The sequence below is a fragment of the Lepidochelys kempii genome, chromosome 8 (genome assembly GCF_965140285.1).
Source record: "Lepidochelys kempii isolate rLepKem1 chromosome 8, rLepKem1.hap1, whole genome shotgun sequence".
In the NCBI taxonomy this organism is placed as follows: Eukaryota; Metazoa; Chordata; order Testudines; family Cheloniidae; genus Lepidochelys; species Lepidochelys kempii.
In genome coordinates, this window is record NC_136387.1 from 1007560 (window position 1) to 1024002 (window position 16443).

General features: G+C 49.4%; 1 protein-coding gene across 9 annotated transcripts in view; it reads right to left on the bottom strand.

Annotated features, from left to right (window-relative positions):
* Positions 1 to 8027: 8027 nt before the first annotated feature.
* The window catches only part of NSD1 (nuclear receptor binding SET domain protein 1), a 136776-nt gene continuing 128360 nt past the window's right edge, over positions 8028 to 16443 (bottom strand). For all 9 annotated transcript variants that reach the window (XM_073355114.2, XM_073355112.2, XM_073355111.2 and 6 more), the window contains one exon: positions 8028 to 12109. In XM_073355114.2, coding sequence (XP_073211215.2) covers positions 10467 to 12109 — 1643 coding nt within the window. In that variant the 3' untranslated portion in view covers positions 8028 to 10466. The remainder of the gene's footprint in view (positions 12110 to 16443) is intronic.

The following is a 16443-nucleotide window of genomic DNA, read 5'->3' on the forward strand; positions in this document are numbered from 1 at the left end:
TACCAGAGAAGGAAAGGATTCAGCTTGCAAAGGAACTCCTGGCGTAGGGCTGGGGGACGTGAATTCAGCCCTACTGTTCTGAACAGCCAAACTCTGTACAATAGCACCATGAGAGCCCAAGTACTTAGCCAAGGGCAAATTTAAGATTACAACTTTCCCTAGCAACAGGACACAGCACTATTAATTTGTAGAGATTTCCCCAAGAGGTAGATTGAGTTCTGCCAGGCCTGCCACCACAGCCACTCCTCTAGCCCATGGTGCAGCATATCACTCTGCTGCCAAGATGGCAGAGGGGGCTGGCTGACTTCAAGAAGAACATCACATCAGGACGTCTCTAAAGGAAGGAATCTGCTTTCATTTAGTGCCCGGTCGCCAAGAGCCCTGCTAGCAGGCTACATGCAAAGCTCCCGCTGACGCCAACGGGAAAGTGAAGGAAAACCTATTGACAATCTCCCTCCTTACCTAGATTTGTCCCTTTTCCACGGGTACAAGAACCCAATGAGCAGGGAGGCCTGTCTACATTAGAAAAGTTAGTAACTGGATCACTACATATGCTTCCAATGGTGCAGTACTAGTAAGCGTATGTCCTATTGTAGACAAGCCTCAGGCAACTTTGACACCACGTCCTGAGAAGCTGTTCAGAACAGATGTCTGCACTAGTTATCACTGCAAGTTCTGCCGTAACCTTCCCAGATATCAGCTAGGTTCAGATGGTGTACAGCTGAGCACGCGTATCGGTAATGTAGGGTAACATACATTCGAGAGATGTCAATTGAGAGTTAAGGCTAAATTTAACAGAAATCCAAACACGTTAAGTTGTTGAAACGCACAGTTCAGGCTCCCAAACAACCCTGCCTCCGCCCTGTAGTGATGTCAGCCAAGAACCATTCAGTTACGACTGATGCTCATCAGAGCCTGTGCGCTCAGATTAAACTGAACTGACTTTTGCCCATTTTTCATTTCCGCCTTTACAGGAATGAGTTAAGGTTGTTTCCACAACTCAATCCTGCCTAGTCTCATCTTAACATGCTGTATTTCTTTTATGTTTAACATGAACTCCAAATTCCCTGGGTTTAATGATGCTTGTTTAAAATTAATCACAACATCCCTGTATTTTTTTACTCTAATTCACTAATATGTATTCTCTACCTTAACTCCATCATACATTTTTCTCTGGGAATTTGTTTTCTTTTTAATTACTAAAGTTTTCATATGTGATCAGTAAACAAAACTCACAAAAAAAACAGCTACCAAGGGATATTTTTAATGATCTGAAGAAGATATGTAGCATCAGCCTTAACCATCTTATAAAATGGTAATTTTTGTGTCCAGATTCACCAGTGCGCTGGCTGCTTTAGGCATTCAGAAGCAGTGCAGAGGTGGATAATTACGCTGCGTTTGCAGTTGTTTTCAATCGTCAGAGCAGCACAATGCATCAAGTGCATATGCCCCTACCCCTTCCCTCCACATTCCCCTGTGCATACCCCACCCCCACCGTTTCTCCCTGATCTCCCAGCTGGAGAGATTTGGTGCAACAGGTAGTTTTTGAAAAAACCTGATCAGTATTAAGCGTCATCATTTTGCAGTTATTCTTCATAAAGGAAGGTTACTTATAGTAACAGGAGAGCTACGAGATGTCCCAGCGGGTATTCACCATGTCTGCACGTGCTGTGCATGCCCAGGACTGGAAATTCTTCAAGAGTGATGTCTGTTGGGGCACCCACGTGCCCTGCGTCTCCTTGTGCTGTGAACCAAGGGGTTAAGGGGTGGCATGGACCGATGGCATCTCCAGTTCCTACTCTGCCATGAATCCCGTGAGGATCCGAAGCCGGAGGAGGAGGGTGGGTCTGCAGAGACCACACATAAGAACGAACCCAGTTAAGGAAAATAAGCTTCCCTTTTTCCTCATCAAGTGCTGGTCCCAATGGCTACTCACTGTGGGTGAGTGCCAAGCAGGCGGTGGGCAGGAAGAGTTCTGTACACAGCTCACAGAATGGCTGAGTTGAAGGAAGCGCGCAGCCGAGGCCTGATTCAGTGACTGGTGCCCAGTGAACACGTGAATGGAGTGCCATCGCTCGACACACTTCAGAGGGGTCCCTTGGCAGGATGCCACTGCAGCAGCTTGTGCTCTGGTAGAATGAGCCCTGAGAGTCTGGAGAGGGGCTCCCGCCCTCTCAGAGCAGAGAAGGATGCAGCTGGAAATCCATTCTGAGTGTCTTGGAGAAGATACTGCTTCTCCTTTCATCCGCGCAGCTATGGACGCACAGCCGTGGAGATCTCCTGCAGGACCTTGTCCTATCCAGACAGAACAACCAAGCTATTCAGCATCCAGAGAGCAACCTCTCGCCCTCACTATTCCTGTGAAAATCTGGGTAATACACAGGCAGGTGAACGGCTCGTTACAGTGGAAGTCAGATGGAACTTGGGATACAATCTCAAGGACACTGTCCCTGTGAATGACAGGATCAGGCAGGTCTGCCACTGGGCCCAAACTCTCACATTCTCCTGGCCAACAGCTTTAAGGACAGTTACCTTCAAAGAGTAGGACTGAGGTGGAGGCTCAGGGTTCAAACAGTGGTTTCATGAGTTGGGAATGGACCAAGTTCAGGTCCCAAGACAGAGGGGGTCTTGATACTGTAGGAACATTCTAACAATGCCTTTTAAGAACTTGACTCTTGTGGGATGGGTGAGAACTGACCAGTCCTCTACTGAGGATGAAAGGCATCGACAGCGCTCAATAATCCCTTAATGAAATGATGGATAGGCCGGCTGACTTCCAGAAGAGGAGACAGTCCAGGATAAGAGGAACGCCAGACCCTCCTGAGGCAAATTGTGCCTCTGACACCACATGGAGAGCTGCTTGCACTCAGCAGTGTAACACTTCCTTACAGAAGGTTTCCTGCTACTGAGAAGCAGGGATCGCCAAGTAGGGTCTCTCTAAATCTGTGGTCCATCCGAAAAACAGGCTGTCAGATGAAGAGATATGGGTTGGGATGATTGGTCCTGTCCCCATTCTGTGACAGCAGGTCCAGAAATGGCTGCAGGCAAATGTATGGCAAAAGCAATAAGTCAGGTACTTACTGTTGTCCTGGGTTGCAAAGTCATCACAAAACGGGGATCCCCACTGGCACAAGGTTTGTTGGATGACGGACAAACAGAGCTCCCATTCATGGGCTACGTGAGAACGCCTGCCGAGGCTGTCTGCTAGGGAATTTTCATTCTCCCCAGTAGGTGCATTGCAGAGAGGGTGAGCTGCTGCTGGATGCACCAGCTCCCAGCTGGACAGCCTCCCCGCAGAATGATCTGACCTGGACAGGTGGCTCAGAAAAAGGGGAGGACTTGTGTGCATGCTTTGTGGACGGCACAAAGCTTGAGCAGGTTGATGTGGCATGTGAACTCTTGCAAAGTCTAGGAACGCTAATCTATGTAGTCATGCAGGTGGGCTCCCCCGTCTAGTCAGGCTGCGTCTGTCACAAGTGTCCTTGGGAGTGGGGTGGGAGCAAAGGGAATCCCCGCAAATACCGACTCCCTTTCCTAACAGGTGAGAGATACCCGAATGCTGGAAGGAAGGGTGACTCTTGTCCGAGGAGTCCTTGTTTGGGATGTTGACTTTCCTCAGCCAAGCCTGGAGACTGCGGGGGGAAGCCTGGGGATGGGTGTAGGTGCATGTCACCACATGGCCTAGGAGGACCAGACTGCTGTCTGATGACTGAGAAAAGTTGGATACTGAGGTCTCTCATTATTAGGAATCTGTCCTGTGGTGAGTAAGCTCTGGATGCAAGCAAGTCAAGAACTGCTCCAATAAATTCTGCAGCCGTGGGTGTTAAATGGACTTTCCTGGGTTTCCCTGAAGCCCCAAGGAGGGGCACAGGTCAAGCAGGGCAGCGAATGCTGTATGTACTGCCTGATATGATCATCCCTGGAGGAGCCAGTCACCTAGACAGGGACGTACATGGTAGCGGTGATAGTGTAGGTGTGCTGCACTACTAACAGGACTTTTGTAAAAGCCACCGGTGCTGCCAAAAGGCCCCAGGGGCGTGGACCTGGTACTGGAAGTGCTCTGACCCCACCATGAAATACAGGGATTTCCTGACTGCACATATGTGAAAAGGCATCCTTTAAATCGACAGCTGCAAACCAGCTGCCTTTGTCCAGGGAGGGGACTAGAGCATCCACAGTAATCATCCTGACTGCTGAACGGCAGCTGCCGGAGACCAGGGTGGGTCCCCGCCCCTCTTCCTTTTGGGGATCAGGAAGTATCTGGAGTAAAAGTTGTTTCCCCGGCATTCAGCAGGTACCAGTTCTGTTGTTCTAGAGATGAGGATGGGGATTTTGCAGAAGGACAGGGATCGGATTGTGTAGCTGGCTGAGATGATGCCAAAGACCCATCTGTTAGAAGTTAAATGTTGTCACATCAGAAGAAAACAGATTAGATGTCCATCAAAAGGGGTGGGGAGACTGGACAGACAAGCACTGTGTGTGAAGCTCTCAGTTGTCTCCTCGAGGATCAGACTTGCTGAGAGATGTCTGAGACTGGAGAGGGGACAGCGGTGCGTCTGTTGCCCTGTACCCTCTGGCAGGTTCTCAGTGGCCCATAGGACAGGACCCCCCGTGGTACCACAGCTGTGGGGCTGGGCAGTCTCTAGCGTGGGGTAGTTTAGAATATTTTCTGAGAGAAGCCAGGGTGCATATTCCTGAGGAATTGAGGTGGCACAAGTGTCTTTGAGTGACTCATCCGTCCTTTCACAGCTAGAACCTCCTTGGGGAGATCCGACGCCTGCAGCCACGATGCCCATCTCATGACCGAGGTAGCCACAGAACAGGAAGCCATGTTCACAGCATCCAGGGATGCCTGCAGAGATGACCTGCTACAAGCTTTCCTTTTTCTGGGACAGCCGGGAAGGGGGCTGGTTTGTGCCAAAGGTTTTTAGTAGGCTCCAAGAGGGCCTCATTTATAGAGCGCGCTTTGGAGTCGGTTTCAGAGCGCTGGACTCTCCTGGTACTGCCGGTGCCGGCTCTTGCCCCCTGGGAACTCTGGGTGCACCTGGTCTGGGGCATGGATTCTCACTCAGCCCCAAGGGATGGGGAGCCATCCTCTTCTTTGACGACTTATCAGTCTTCTGACGAGTGTCTTTCCCTACCCTCTTCATGCATCCTCTTCGAGTCCGCAGGCCTGCTGGAGAGCTCTCAGGTCCCTGCAGAGTCCGAGCTGCTGGGATGGCCTAGCACAAGGGGGAGAGGAAGGAGTAGCAGGTCTCACAGTTCAACGGGATGTGAGATTCCTGGAGGCAGTAGAGACAGGTCTTGTGAGCGGTGGTGAACAGGAAGACCTGAGGGCATGCAACACAGTGCTTGAAACCTGGGGCCTTGGGCATAAATGCCTTGGACATAGGGAGAATAAGGTGGGGGGAACCTCCTGATCACCACTAACTAACAGCTACTTGAAAAGCCCTAGCTAACTAGTGAAAAGAGCCACATAACCAATACACCATTAGAAACATGTTTAATGTTTACAGCTAACACTGAACAGAGGCGAAGAGACTAACAAACACAACAGGGCTTAGTCCCAGGATGTTAGCGGTAGCAAGGAACTGGAGAGGCAGCTGATCCGCTCTGTCACTTATATGCCCTCAGTTCATAGCAGAGGAGACGCAGAGCACAGACACGGACCAAGGGACATGGCTATTGAAGAATTTCTGGTCCTGAGTACTTGGAACACGTGCCCCCCCCCCATGGCCAGACCTCAAAGTAGTACTGAGTGTTTTCTCCAGCAGCAGAGGCTGGTGCATAGCATCTTGTCCTACAGAAAAGCTCACCAAAGGCTTCCCTTCCAAACAGACATGCATGCCTACTGACCTCCCTCTCACTGTTCCCATTGCTCTGAATGGTACTGAGGTCACAGGCTTTGCAACGCTGACCACTGCTTCCCATTGTTCCCAATGGGAGTGAAGTCCTCAGGGGAGACAATGGCTCTATGCAGGCAGGGGACAGACAGCAGCGCTGGGAGGAGCTGATGAGTAGAGGTGGTGACCATCTTTGCTAAAGGCAGCGAATGGCCTCAGTCCCTTGGAGAACAATGGGAGCCTGCAGCCATTTCGCAAGAGGGCTTTTATTGGAAAGTTTCTATGAAACCTTCTTCAGCCTCTGCCAAATGGGAAACTTTCAGTTACAAGCAGACAGAAAACATGGCTCTTAACCCAAAACTCTTCTTCTCAAAACCACCCCTTGCACTACTCAGGAGCCACCTTTTGCAGTAACACCTGAGGAGCGGAGACTATTGGGGGGAGGGGAGGAGAGAATGTCTGACACCTCTTTGCTATGCAGGGAGAATGTGTTTGTCTTCAACAACGAGGGTGAATTTCTGCTTTAAGTGCAAAACTTGACTCCACCTTGCCTGTGGGGCAGCCCCTCTATCTGGTACTGATGTCTCTAGTTTCAGAGTGGCAGCCGGGTTAGTCTGTATCTGCAAAAAGGCCGAGGAGTCCTTGTGGCACCTTAGAGACTCACAAATTTATTTGAGCATAAGCTTTTGTGGGCTACAGCTCACTTCATTGGATGCATGCAGTGGAAAATAGAGTAGGAATATGGGACGCATGCAGTGGAAAATACAGTAGGAATATCCCTACTGTATTTTCCACTGCATGCATCTGATGAAGTGGGTTTTAGCCCACAAAAGCTTATGCTCAAATAAATTTGTTAGTCTCTAAGGTGCCACAAGTCCTCCTTGTTCTTTCTGATGTCTCTAGTGTAGATGCGCCCTGAGTCTCTCTCCATTAAATTGTTTGATCTCAGTAGAGATCAGTGTCTGTGGCAAAGGCCAGAATGAACTGCCGGCACACTTCATTTAATTTACTTTAAAACTGACCGTTTCTCTCTCTTGCTCCTATCCTACATGAGCACTAACATGTTTGCAATGCTATTTTCTATATAAAGAATCCAGTGACTTGAATTATTGATGAAAATTCTAAAAGGTAGCAAAGGAAATAAATGGCATTTAAACCGCCCCAGTACAAGTGTCTCCTCAGGCCATCCAAGTCAACAGATGCAGCTGGCTGGCTCTGCGGGCTGCCACCATCTCAAACAGTGGAATTCAGTTTTGTTTCCTTTAGTGTGGATTTACCTGGCATACAAAGAGTGCCAGTCTGACCCTGAGGCTGAAGTCACTTTAGTCCTCCCTGAAAAAAGGCAGCCTTGGTTCCAGCAGAGCATGTCTCAGGGATCACATCGAGAGGCAAGAGAGTATTCTGTTTCAGACCGTGGCCTGTCTGCTGAGGTTGCCAACAGGGTTCAGACATAAAGCTGTTCATTTCTTCTCCATCACACTAACTTACAGAGATGTTCCCATCGGTATGAAAAGCTTCCTCCTCCAGCCTGGGATAACAGAAGTGGCCAGCCAGCCACGATTCGTCAGTGTTCTACAGCTTGCTAGCGAGGGGCCGGGGCACATTCCACTCCCGGGGAGTGGGGTGTTCAGCCCCGGGCAGAGAGGAAAACCCCACTAACTGCACAACCCCTTCCAGCTGATACAGAACAACTGCTTCCTGCTTTCCTCACTTCTCCTAGTCACTAACCCTCTTCCGCCTAGAGAGGCATTTGTCTTAACTTCTAAGCTGACACAAGCACTGCCTTTACGTGATATTTCCCAGTGCGGATCCATATTTAACCAAGCAGGCGCAAACCTACTCTAAAGTCAGCTCTGTGACCCGTGTCAGCTGGAAGGTGGGTGGGCTGGAAAACTGGATCTGTACAGAAAAGCTCTGGAGGGAGAAGAGAAGAGAAGAGAAGAGAAACAGTGGTGTAGTCAAATGAGTGGCGGAAGGCCGGGGGCTTAAAATATCATGCAATGGCTCAATCTACTTTCACTGTTCAAACAGGAGCTCCTCAATAACTGCTGAGAGTGAAGGGATTCTGCTGCTGCTGTGAACCTCGCCCTATATTTCAACACATGACTTATAAGGAAGATTCTTCAAACCTGCGCTCATGAGAATTCACTGAGAACTTTTCCATTGTAAAGATTTAGAATAGCCTGCACCAAAAATATTCACAGTTTATTTTTCATGAAACAAATAACTAGTTAACACATGACATTGCAAAAACAGTGGGACAAAGCAGTGCAGATGTCTTTTCTTGTTACAGCTCCGCTGGCTGGGCGGCTGGCACAGAGGACACCCTACTCACACAATCTACATGGCAAAGTCCAGCTCATGGGAAGGGCTATCAATGTAAATTAGAGATTTATTTTCCTTCTCACACATGATAAATACTTAACATACTGAACCTCATTACCGTTTTTTTTGTAATTTTGTTTTTATTTAAAAAGTTAATAAAATGCCCTTAGTTTATCCTCTCTCAATGGCTCTGAGGAGACATCCTGATTCCCTTTGTGCAGGAGTCATGCAAAACAATAGCTGCTTGCATCTCCCCCAGCTCAGCAGAGATCAGGGACTGACCCACAGGTCTTCACGGAAAAACAACACTAAACACTAAGATTCCATAAGCCATAAAGCTTTTCCAAGTCACGAGCTACACTGAGGGGCCTGAAGTGATTCAGACTAGAGAGGAGACACACGACAGCACTGCCCAGAGGGGACACTCTTGGGGAGCTGACTTTGGAAAGGAGAATGGATCAGGATTTGCCTTGTTACAGAGACCTCTCTGCCTGTCACAGAAACCCACAAAGCTAATTATTGCTCTCTCTTGGAGCAGTGGGAACATACGAGCTGAACGCCAGCCCTGACCTGTTCCCAAGTTAGAGGAAAGGGGCTAGTATGGAACTAGGGCTCCCGCTCTGGGGAGAGACCTACTGCGCTCTCTCTGAAACAATGGGCCCAGGTCAGTGGAGCTCAGGCATGTCGCGCAGGTAATGTCTTGGGAGACCGTGCTGATGAAACAGTGCTTACGGCTGGCACAGCGCACTGCACTGACCGTGGGCAGCACGGACGCAGGCTGCCCGGCCACTCCTTCGCAGATCACAAGCGTCACTAAGTCACAAGTAGCCATTTCCTACGTCCCTGCCTGTTATTCCACCGCACACCGTATCAGTGCCATAGCCGTGTGTATTTCTGCCTCAGCAGTCAGGTCACGTAACTGCTTCCATCAGGTCTACTCGGAATACCAGCCCGGCAAGTCACCAGGCACAGAGTTACCTTGAGTGTGATGGGGGGGGGGGGGCAGCCAGGTGCTAGAGCCATTGTGTTCCAGTGTGAGAACTATTACCTTGAGGGGCTGGTTTTCTGACACACAGACACTTCAACATAGTCCAGGTAATTCAAGTCTCCTGTGGGGTTTTTTGGTTGGAAATACAGAGGCTAACCAAGGGGAAGGGTGTTGACATGGTTTTCCATTCTGGATACAGCATGCCTTCTGAAATAGCTTCTTGACTCTGCACTATGGAGTGAATTCCACAGAATTCACTCTGCTAGGGCTACCAAGACACTCTGCAAACAGGACTCCTAAGCATGTGGTTGAGATGGGGGAGGAAGAGACTATTTAGTTTGCTAGTTCATGGTAACAACCAAGGAGAAGAAGGAACTGCCTGGAGCATTCAGAAGGGCAGCATCTCTACCCTGGCAAAGGCAGCGCTCAGCATCCAGTCGGGGCCTTACTCAAGCGCTACCCTGCTACAACAGCTGCCTCCAGGGCTCAGAGCATCGTATGTGCCGTGGAAATTCCGCCTCTCTCACGTTACAGAGCTAAGACCCAAGAGGAGAATCCTGGCAGATGGTATCTTCAGAGACCCTCTCCCCCCATCCCCAATCACAGGGCCTGCGCAGAAGCAGTTCTCTTGCCCACGCTGGAATGAACTGTACAGTCTGGCAGGAGCAGGCTCCTCCACTAACTCCAAGGGACTCCACCTTTTTATAACAGCACCTGTGTTTTGGGTGAGCCTTGCACTGGTGACACATATCAATGTGCACACTCAGGCAAACACTTGCAAAGGAAAACCCTGTGGGGAAGGAGAATTGGGCAGCGCAAGTGCTAAATCCCTTCCCCTCTTCAGAGTCTAGCAAAGACACTTGTCCAATTACTCTGTGCACCATTTAATCATTTGAAACATCTGAGATCCCAGTTCAGACTAGTTGTTCTGCTTTCACTAAGAACAGTTAAGAGAAAGGAAATGGCTTCCTCAGGGCCATTTAGCTGTGTTTTGGAAACCCCTTTTGGATGCAGAGCTCGCACGCAGACACGCTAGATCAGTAACATGACCATTTCAATGGAATTAGAGATTTTATCCGGAGTGGACTCTTTATTTCAACTTTACCGTTTGTAAAAGGAAGAGGAAAAAAGGTCGCTGATGCTCACTCTCCGTGGCTGGGCCACACTCCGGTTTAGGTAAACGTCCTTGCTTATGTCATGAGAGCACCTGGGCTCGAGGCTGGGATCAGGGACGTGAACAACAAACAAAACAAAGAAAATCCCTCTCCCCAAACAAACCGACTGCAACCTGCCTGCCTCATTCACTGACTTCACTTCGGTTTCGATTCAGCCAATTCCTGACTGGGAGAATCCTGGGTGCGGACGAGCACTATGTTTTGCTCAGGCAAAGGGGCCTGCCCCAGGGGTGTCTGTGCTTTTCCAGAGAGCCAAGAGATCTGCTCAAATGTCTGAATGTTCCTGGCAAGCCATGAAGCCTGCTCTGGGGGCACTGGTGCTTCCCTGGCAGGCCGGGGGGTCTGTTCAAATGTACGTAACCTCTCGGCAGTCCAAGGGCTCTGCTCTGTGGGTGCTGATGCCACTTCCCGGTCAGCCTGCGTTGGCGGCTCAGATGTGTGTAATTTCTCCATGGGCCAAGGTGCCTGTCCCACGTGGGTCACGGCCGTCCCTGCAGCCCGAGAAGTCTGCTCCTCAGGTAAACAAGTTCGCTCTTTCTGCTGTGGCTGCGGCTCCCCCACTGCGGCTCCTCTCTCTTTTGGCTCAGCATTCTGATCCCCGGGCCGCAGTGCTTTCTCGGACAGCAAAAGCCTTGGAGGCCTGTCAAACGCCTGACGCTGCAGGGCCCCCGTGGCGGGAGCCTCATCTGACAGCAGGGGCTGCGGGCCCTTGATGGGAGACTCGCCCAGTGGCTGCGGCCGTGGGACCCTAGCAAGGGCGGGAGACTCGTCCATTAGCTGGGGCCACTGAGCCTGGGTAGCGGTGGGAGACTCGTCCGATGGCAGAGGATGCAGGCCCTTGGTTGGAGACTCATCTGCGGGAGGAGGCAGCAGAGCCCCAGCAGCGGAAGGAGACTCATCTGAGGGCGGAGGCTGCTGGCCTGCAGTGGTGGCAAGAGGCTTGTCCGACTGCTGAAGCCTCAGGGATACAATGGTGGGTTGTTTATCTGACTGCAGCCTCAGGGCCACGGCGGAGCAGGGCTTGTCCGACGGCTGCAGCCTCAGGGCCACGGCGGAGCAGGGCTTGTCCGACGGCTGCAGCCTCAGGGCCACGGCGGAGCAGGGCTTGTCCGACGGCTGCAGCCTCAGGGCCACGGCGGAGCAGGGCTTGTCCGACGGCTGCAGCCTCAGGGCCACGGCGGAGCAGGGCTTGTCCGACGGCTGCAGCCTCAGGGCCACGGCGGAGCAGGGCTTGTCCGACGGCTGCAGCCTCAGGGCCACGGCGGAGCAGGGCTTGTCCGACGGCTGCAGCCTCAGGGCCACGGCGGAGCAGGGCTTGTCCGACGGCTGCAGCCTCAGGGCCACGGCGGAGCAGGGCTTGTCCGACGGCTGCAGCCTCAGGGCCACGGCGGAGCAGGGCTTGTCCGACGGCTGCAGCCTCAGGGCCACGGCGGAGCAGGGCTTGTCCGACGGCTGCAGCCTCAGGGCCACAGCCAGAGGCAGCCTGTCAGAAGGCGGACGCCTGAGGCCCAGGACTGCAGGCTGATGGTCAGAGGGCTGAGCGTTTTGACGGTTAGCTGGCGGGACTGTGGGAGAGACATACTCACGAATTTCCCCGGGCTCTAGAGGGTTGGGTCCACAGGGATCATGCTCTGTGCATGATAAGCGTCCATCCAGTTTGGAGATAAAGAGCATGCCCTCCCGATGCTGCTTGCAGAAGGAGCTGGGACACATCTCACAGAAGGAAGCTGCTTCTTTGCCACACACATCACACTGATGCCAAGGGCACTCCCACTTCCCTGCAGCACAAACAGGAGAAAAAGCACCTTAGGAGGTAACGTAACAGAGCTATCGGGTTGGAAAGCTACAGCCGAGGGCAGGGGAGACCTGCTTGTAACGGCTCTCACTAAAACAATGTCAGAAATTCCCCTTCTCTGCTCCTGCACCAGTTGCCTTGGATTCATTACACCAAGCACAGAGGGAAACCTAGTCACCACATAGCTCAGGGCTAATGCAAGGAAAGTTCTGCCTTCAAGCTAACCCCATACTGAAAGGGTTCCAGATGTTTCCAATTTCAACTAGGGCTGAGTGAATTTGAGGCCAATTTCCTCCCTTCACACTGATGTGAGAGAAGATACTGGAAGACACTGGAGACAAGGAACTGAGGGCTGGTCTACACTACCGTGCAGGGTCAATCTAAGAGACGCAACTTCAGCTACGTGAATAGAGTAGCTGAAATTGACGTACTTTGATCTACTTACCTGCGGTAAGTTGACAGCTGACGCTCCTTCGCTGACTCCACTTGCTCTCCTCGTTCTGGTGGAGTACTGGAGTCGACGGAAGAGCGCTCAGGGGTCAATTTATCGCGTCTATGCTAGACGCAATAAATGGACCCCCGCTGGAACAATCACTGCCTGCCGCCGATCCAGCGGGTAATGTAGACAAGCCCTGAGTTTCTCTTGTCTCCCCCTCTGGGCATAGGACAATAGTTCTTTACAGAAGCCAAACTATGTCTTAAGGAGTTCAGTTTGGGATTTCACTCACTGCTAGTATCAGAACCATCCTGGAGAAAAACAAATCACCCCCAATGCGCAGCAGAGTCAATTGCAGGCCTCTCTGCGGATTCAACCCATAGCACTCCCCTGCTGGGCACACACTGCACTGGCTGTCACTGGCTACCGAAAGCCTCCAGCTTACAGATTCATAGAATTTAAGCCCAGAAGGGACCATTAGATCATCTGGTCTGACCTCCTATATATCCCACACCATTACATTTTACACTGTTACCCCTGTATGGAATCCAGTCACTTGTGTTTGGCTAAAGCATCTTCCAGAAAGGCACCAGCCTGGCTCTGGAGACATCAAGAGATGGAATATCCACCACTTCCCCTGGGAGTTTGTCCCACTGGTTAATCATCCTCACAGTCAAAAAATGGGACCTAATTTCTAATCTGAATTGGGCTGGTTTCAGCCACCCACCATTAGTTCTTGTGATGCAGTTTTCCCATTAGATTACAGGGCCATGTAGTACCCAATATTTTACCTGTGAAGGTATTTCTACTCCATAGTCAAGTCATCTCTCAATCTTCTTTTTAATAGTCTAAACAATTGAGCTCTTTACGATGAGAGAGTTAAGGTATCTTCTCCAGCTCTCAACTCATATTTGAGGCTCTTTTCTGACCCTTTTCAATTTTCTAACATCCTTTTAAGAACATGGACACGGTATTCCAGTATCTTCTCAGCAAGGTCATATACAGAGGTAAATCAGCTGCCGACTCCTACGCACTACTGCCATTTACACATACCAGGATTGCATTCGTTGGTTTTTCACAGCATTGCCCTGGGAGCTCATGCTGAGTTGCTTGTTCACTATGACTGCCTAAATCCTTTTCCAAATCACAGGTGCTCCAATCGGTAGCGATGGCCTGCATTCCTTGTCCCTAAATGTATAATGTTCATTTGGCTGTATAAAAACCCATTTTGATTGAATGGGCCTGCTTACCAAGCAATCCAGATCCTTCTGTCTGACTCCCTGCCCTCATCACTATTTACCACTCTGCCAGTCTGTGTTTCACCTGCAAATTTTATCAGAAGTGATTTTATATTTACTTCCAGACCACGGATAAAAATGTTGAATAGCGTTGGGCCTCGTACCAACCCCTACAGCCCACTAAAACACCTGCATTCAGTGACGAGTCTCCATTCAGTGACGAGTCTCCATTTATGGTTACTTTGAACTCTGTCAGTTAGCCAGTTCTTAAGACATTTAATCTGTGCTTTATTGCTATTGTAAAGTGCCCATTTTCAAAACCAGAACATCCTGTGGTCCTGTTAAACGGTGGCTTGCCCTTGGGATGGAGCGCCTGAGGCTAAGCCAACCTGATAACAGGACAAACCTCACTTGTGAGGGCCCAGCAGGTTTCCTGTATACAAGAAGCTGACAGGGAGCAGCTGGGGAAAGAGCTGGAGGGAAGAGACTGCAGGTAGCAAAGTGGTCTCTGTGGGGCCCTGAGTCAGAAGGCCAGTCAGAGCAGGAATCATAGAATCATAGAATATCAGGGTTGGAAGGGACCCCAGAAGGTCATCTAGTCCAACCCCCTGCTCGAAGCAGGACCAATTCCCAGTTAAATCATCCCAGCCAGGGCTTTGTCAAGCCTGACCTTAAAAACTTCTAAGGAAGGAGATTCTACCACCTCCCTAGGTAACGCATTCCAGTGTTTCACCACCCTCTTAGTGAAAAAGTTTTTCCTAATATCCAATCTAAACCTCCCCCACTGCAACTTGAGACCATTACTCCTCGTTCTGTCATCTGCTACCATTGAGAACAGTCTAGAGCCATCCTCTTTGGAACCCCCTTTCAGGTAGTTGAAAGCAGCTATCAAATCCCCCCTCATTCTTCTCTTCTGCAGGCTAAACAATCCCAGCTCCCTCAGCCTCTCCTCATAAGTCATGTGTTCCAGTCCCCTAATCATTTTGTTGGAAAGGAAGCTCAAAGCAGGGAGACAAGCTCCCCAGGCTAGGAGGCCTGGGCCAGACCCGATCAAAACAGGGAAGAGACTGAGAGACCCTGAGGCGAAGTAAAGAGGTGAGGTAGGAAATGGCCGAGGGAAAACCGCAACATGGGTAAAGGAGCTGAGCTAGCTGTGCAGTACAGGTTGAAGAACAGAGATAAAGAGGTTCAGAAGAATTGTTTTTTGCATTCAGACATTTTTGGGATTCCTTAGTTTGGACCAGTGTGACACCAGAAGGGGTGCACTTATGATCGTAACCCAGTAGGAGGGCTGAGGTACTATTCCAGCACTGGTGACCACTGGCAGGGAGCTCTAGCCCTGCAGGAGAGCTGCAATGTCGTATCTGGTCCTGAGGGGGCGGCGGGGGTGAGTGGACTCGCCTACAGTTATTAAGTCAAACACCTCACAAAAGTGTAAGTATTTTAAATCTACACAGTTAACTTTATCAATCAAATTTGTAATCTCATCAAAGAATGAAATTACGTTTGTTTGATAAGACCTATTTTCATAAAACTATGTTGTCTTGCATTAATTATATTCCTGTCCTTTAATTCTTTATCAATTAAAACCTATATCAGCTTTTGCTTTATTTTGCTAGCCAATAAATAGCTGCATCATCCCGTTTTCCCTTTTTGAATATGGGCACAACACTAGTACTCTTCCAGTTTTCTGCAATTTCCCCAGTATTCCAAGATTTATTAAAAATTAACATCAGCAGATCAGATCTCCTCAGCCAACACTTTTAAGACTCTTGAGTGCATGTTATACAGGCCGGCTGAATTTAAAATGTTTATCCCTAGTAGTTGTTTATCCCTCGCAGACTCTCCTCAGTCACTAATGGATTGGAAAATACTTCATCATCCACATGTGATACATCATCCTGCTTCTTTCCAAACACGGAATAGATTTATTAAATACTTCTTCCTCTTCTGCATCAATATGAACAATTTTATCATCTGCATCAAGTAATGGGCCACGACCACAGCTAGGATTTATTTTGTTCCTGATATATTTAAAAAAATCTCCTCACTGAATTTAGCCCTGCCAGCAATGGATTTTTCCCTGCTATCTTTAGCTTCCCTTATCAATTTTCTAAACTTCATAACTTCCAATTTATATATTATTATTCTATTTTCCCCTTTTTTATATTTGTTATATATTGATGTTTTATTTCTAATTTGCCACTAAACCAGGATGAGCTTTTAACCAAATTTCTCCTCTTTCTTGATTGTGGAGTTGTGGCTTTTGGGCCATCTAACAACTCCCATTTTTCATTCACATTTTTCTGCCTCAGTGTGTTTCTGGTTCTCCTGCTCCCAATTTTGCTCATAATTTTTCTCTGCTTTAGGAAATTAGCCCTTTTGAAGCACCCAGTGTATATATTACTGGTTGGGACTGTTCTCTGTTCGCTCACATAGAATGTAAATAGGTCATGATTAATGGTCCCTAGGTAACCACCAACTTCCAGTCTAGTGACCAACTCAACGTTATTCATTACACGGAGGTCTAATACAAAATTGCCTCATGGTGGGTGCAATACCTCTTGTGTTGGAAAATTACTGTCTATAATTTTTAGAAGCTCCAATTGTGTGTTACTGCCGGTGAGCAGAGAATTGTGCTTT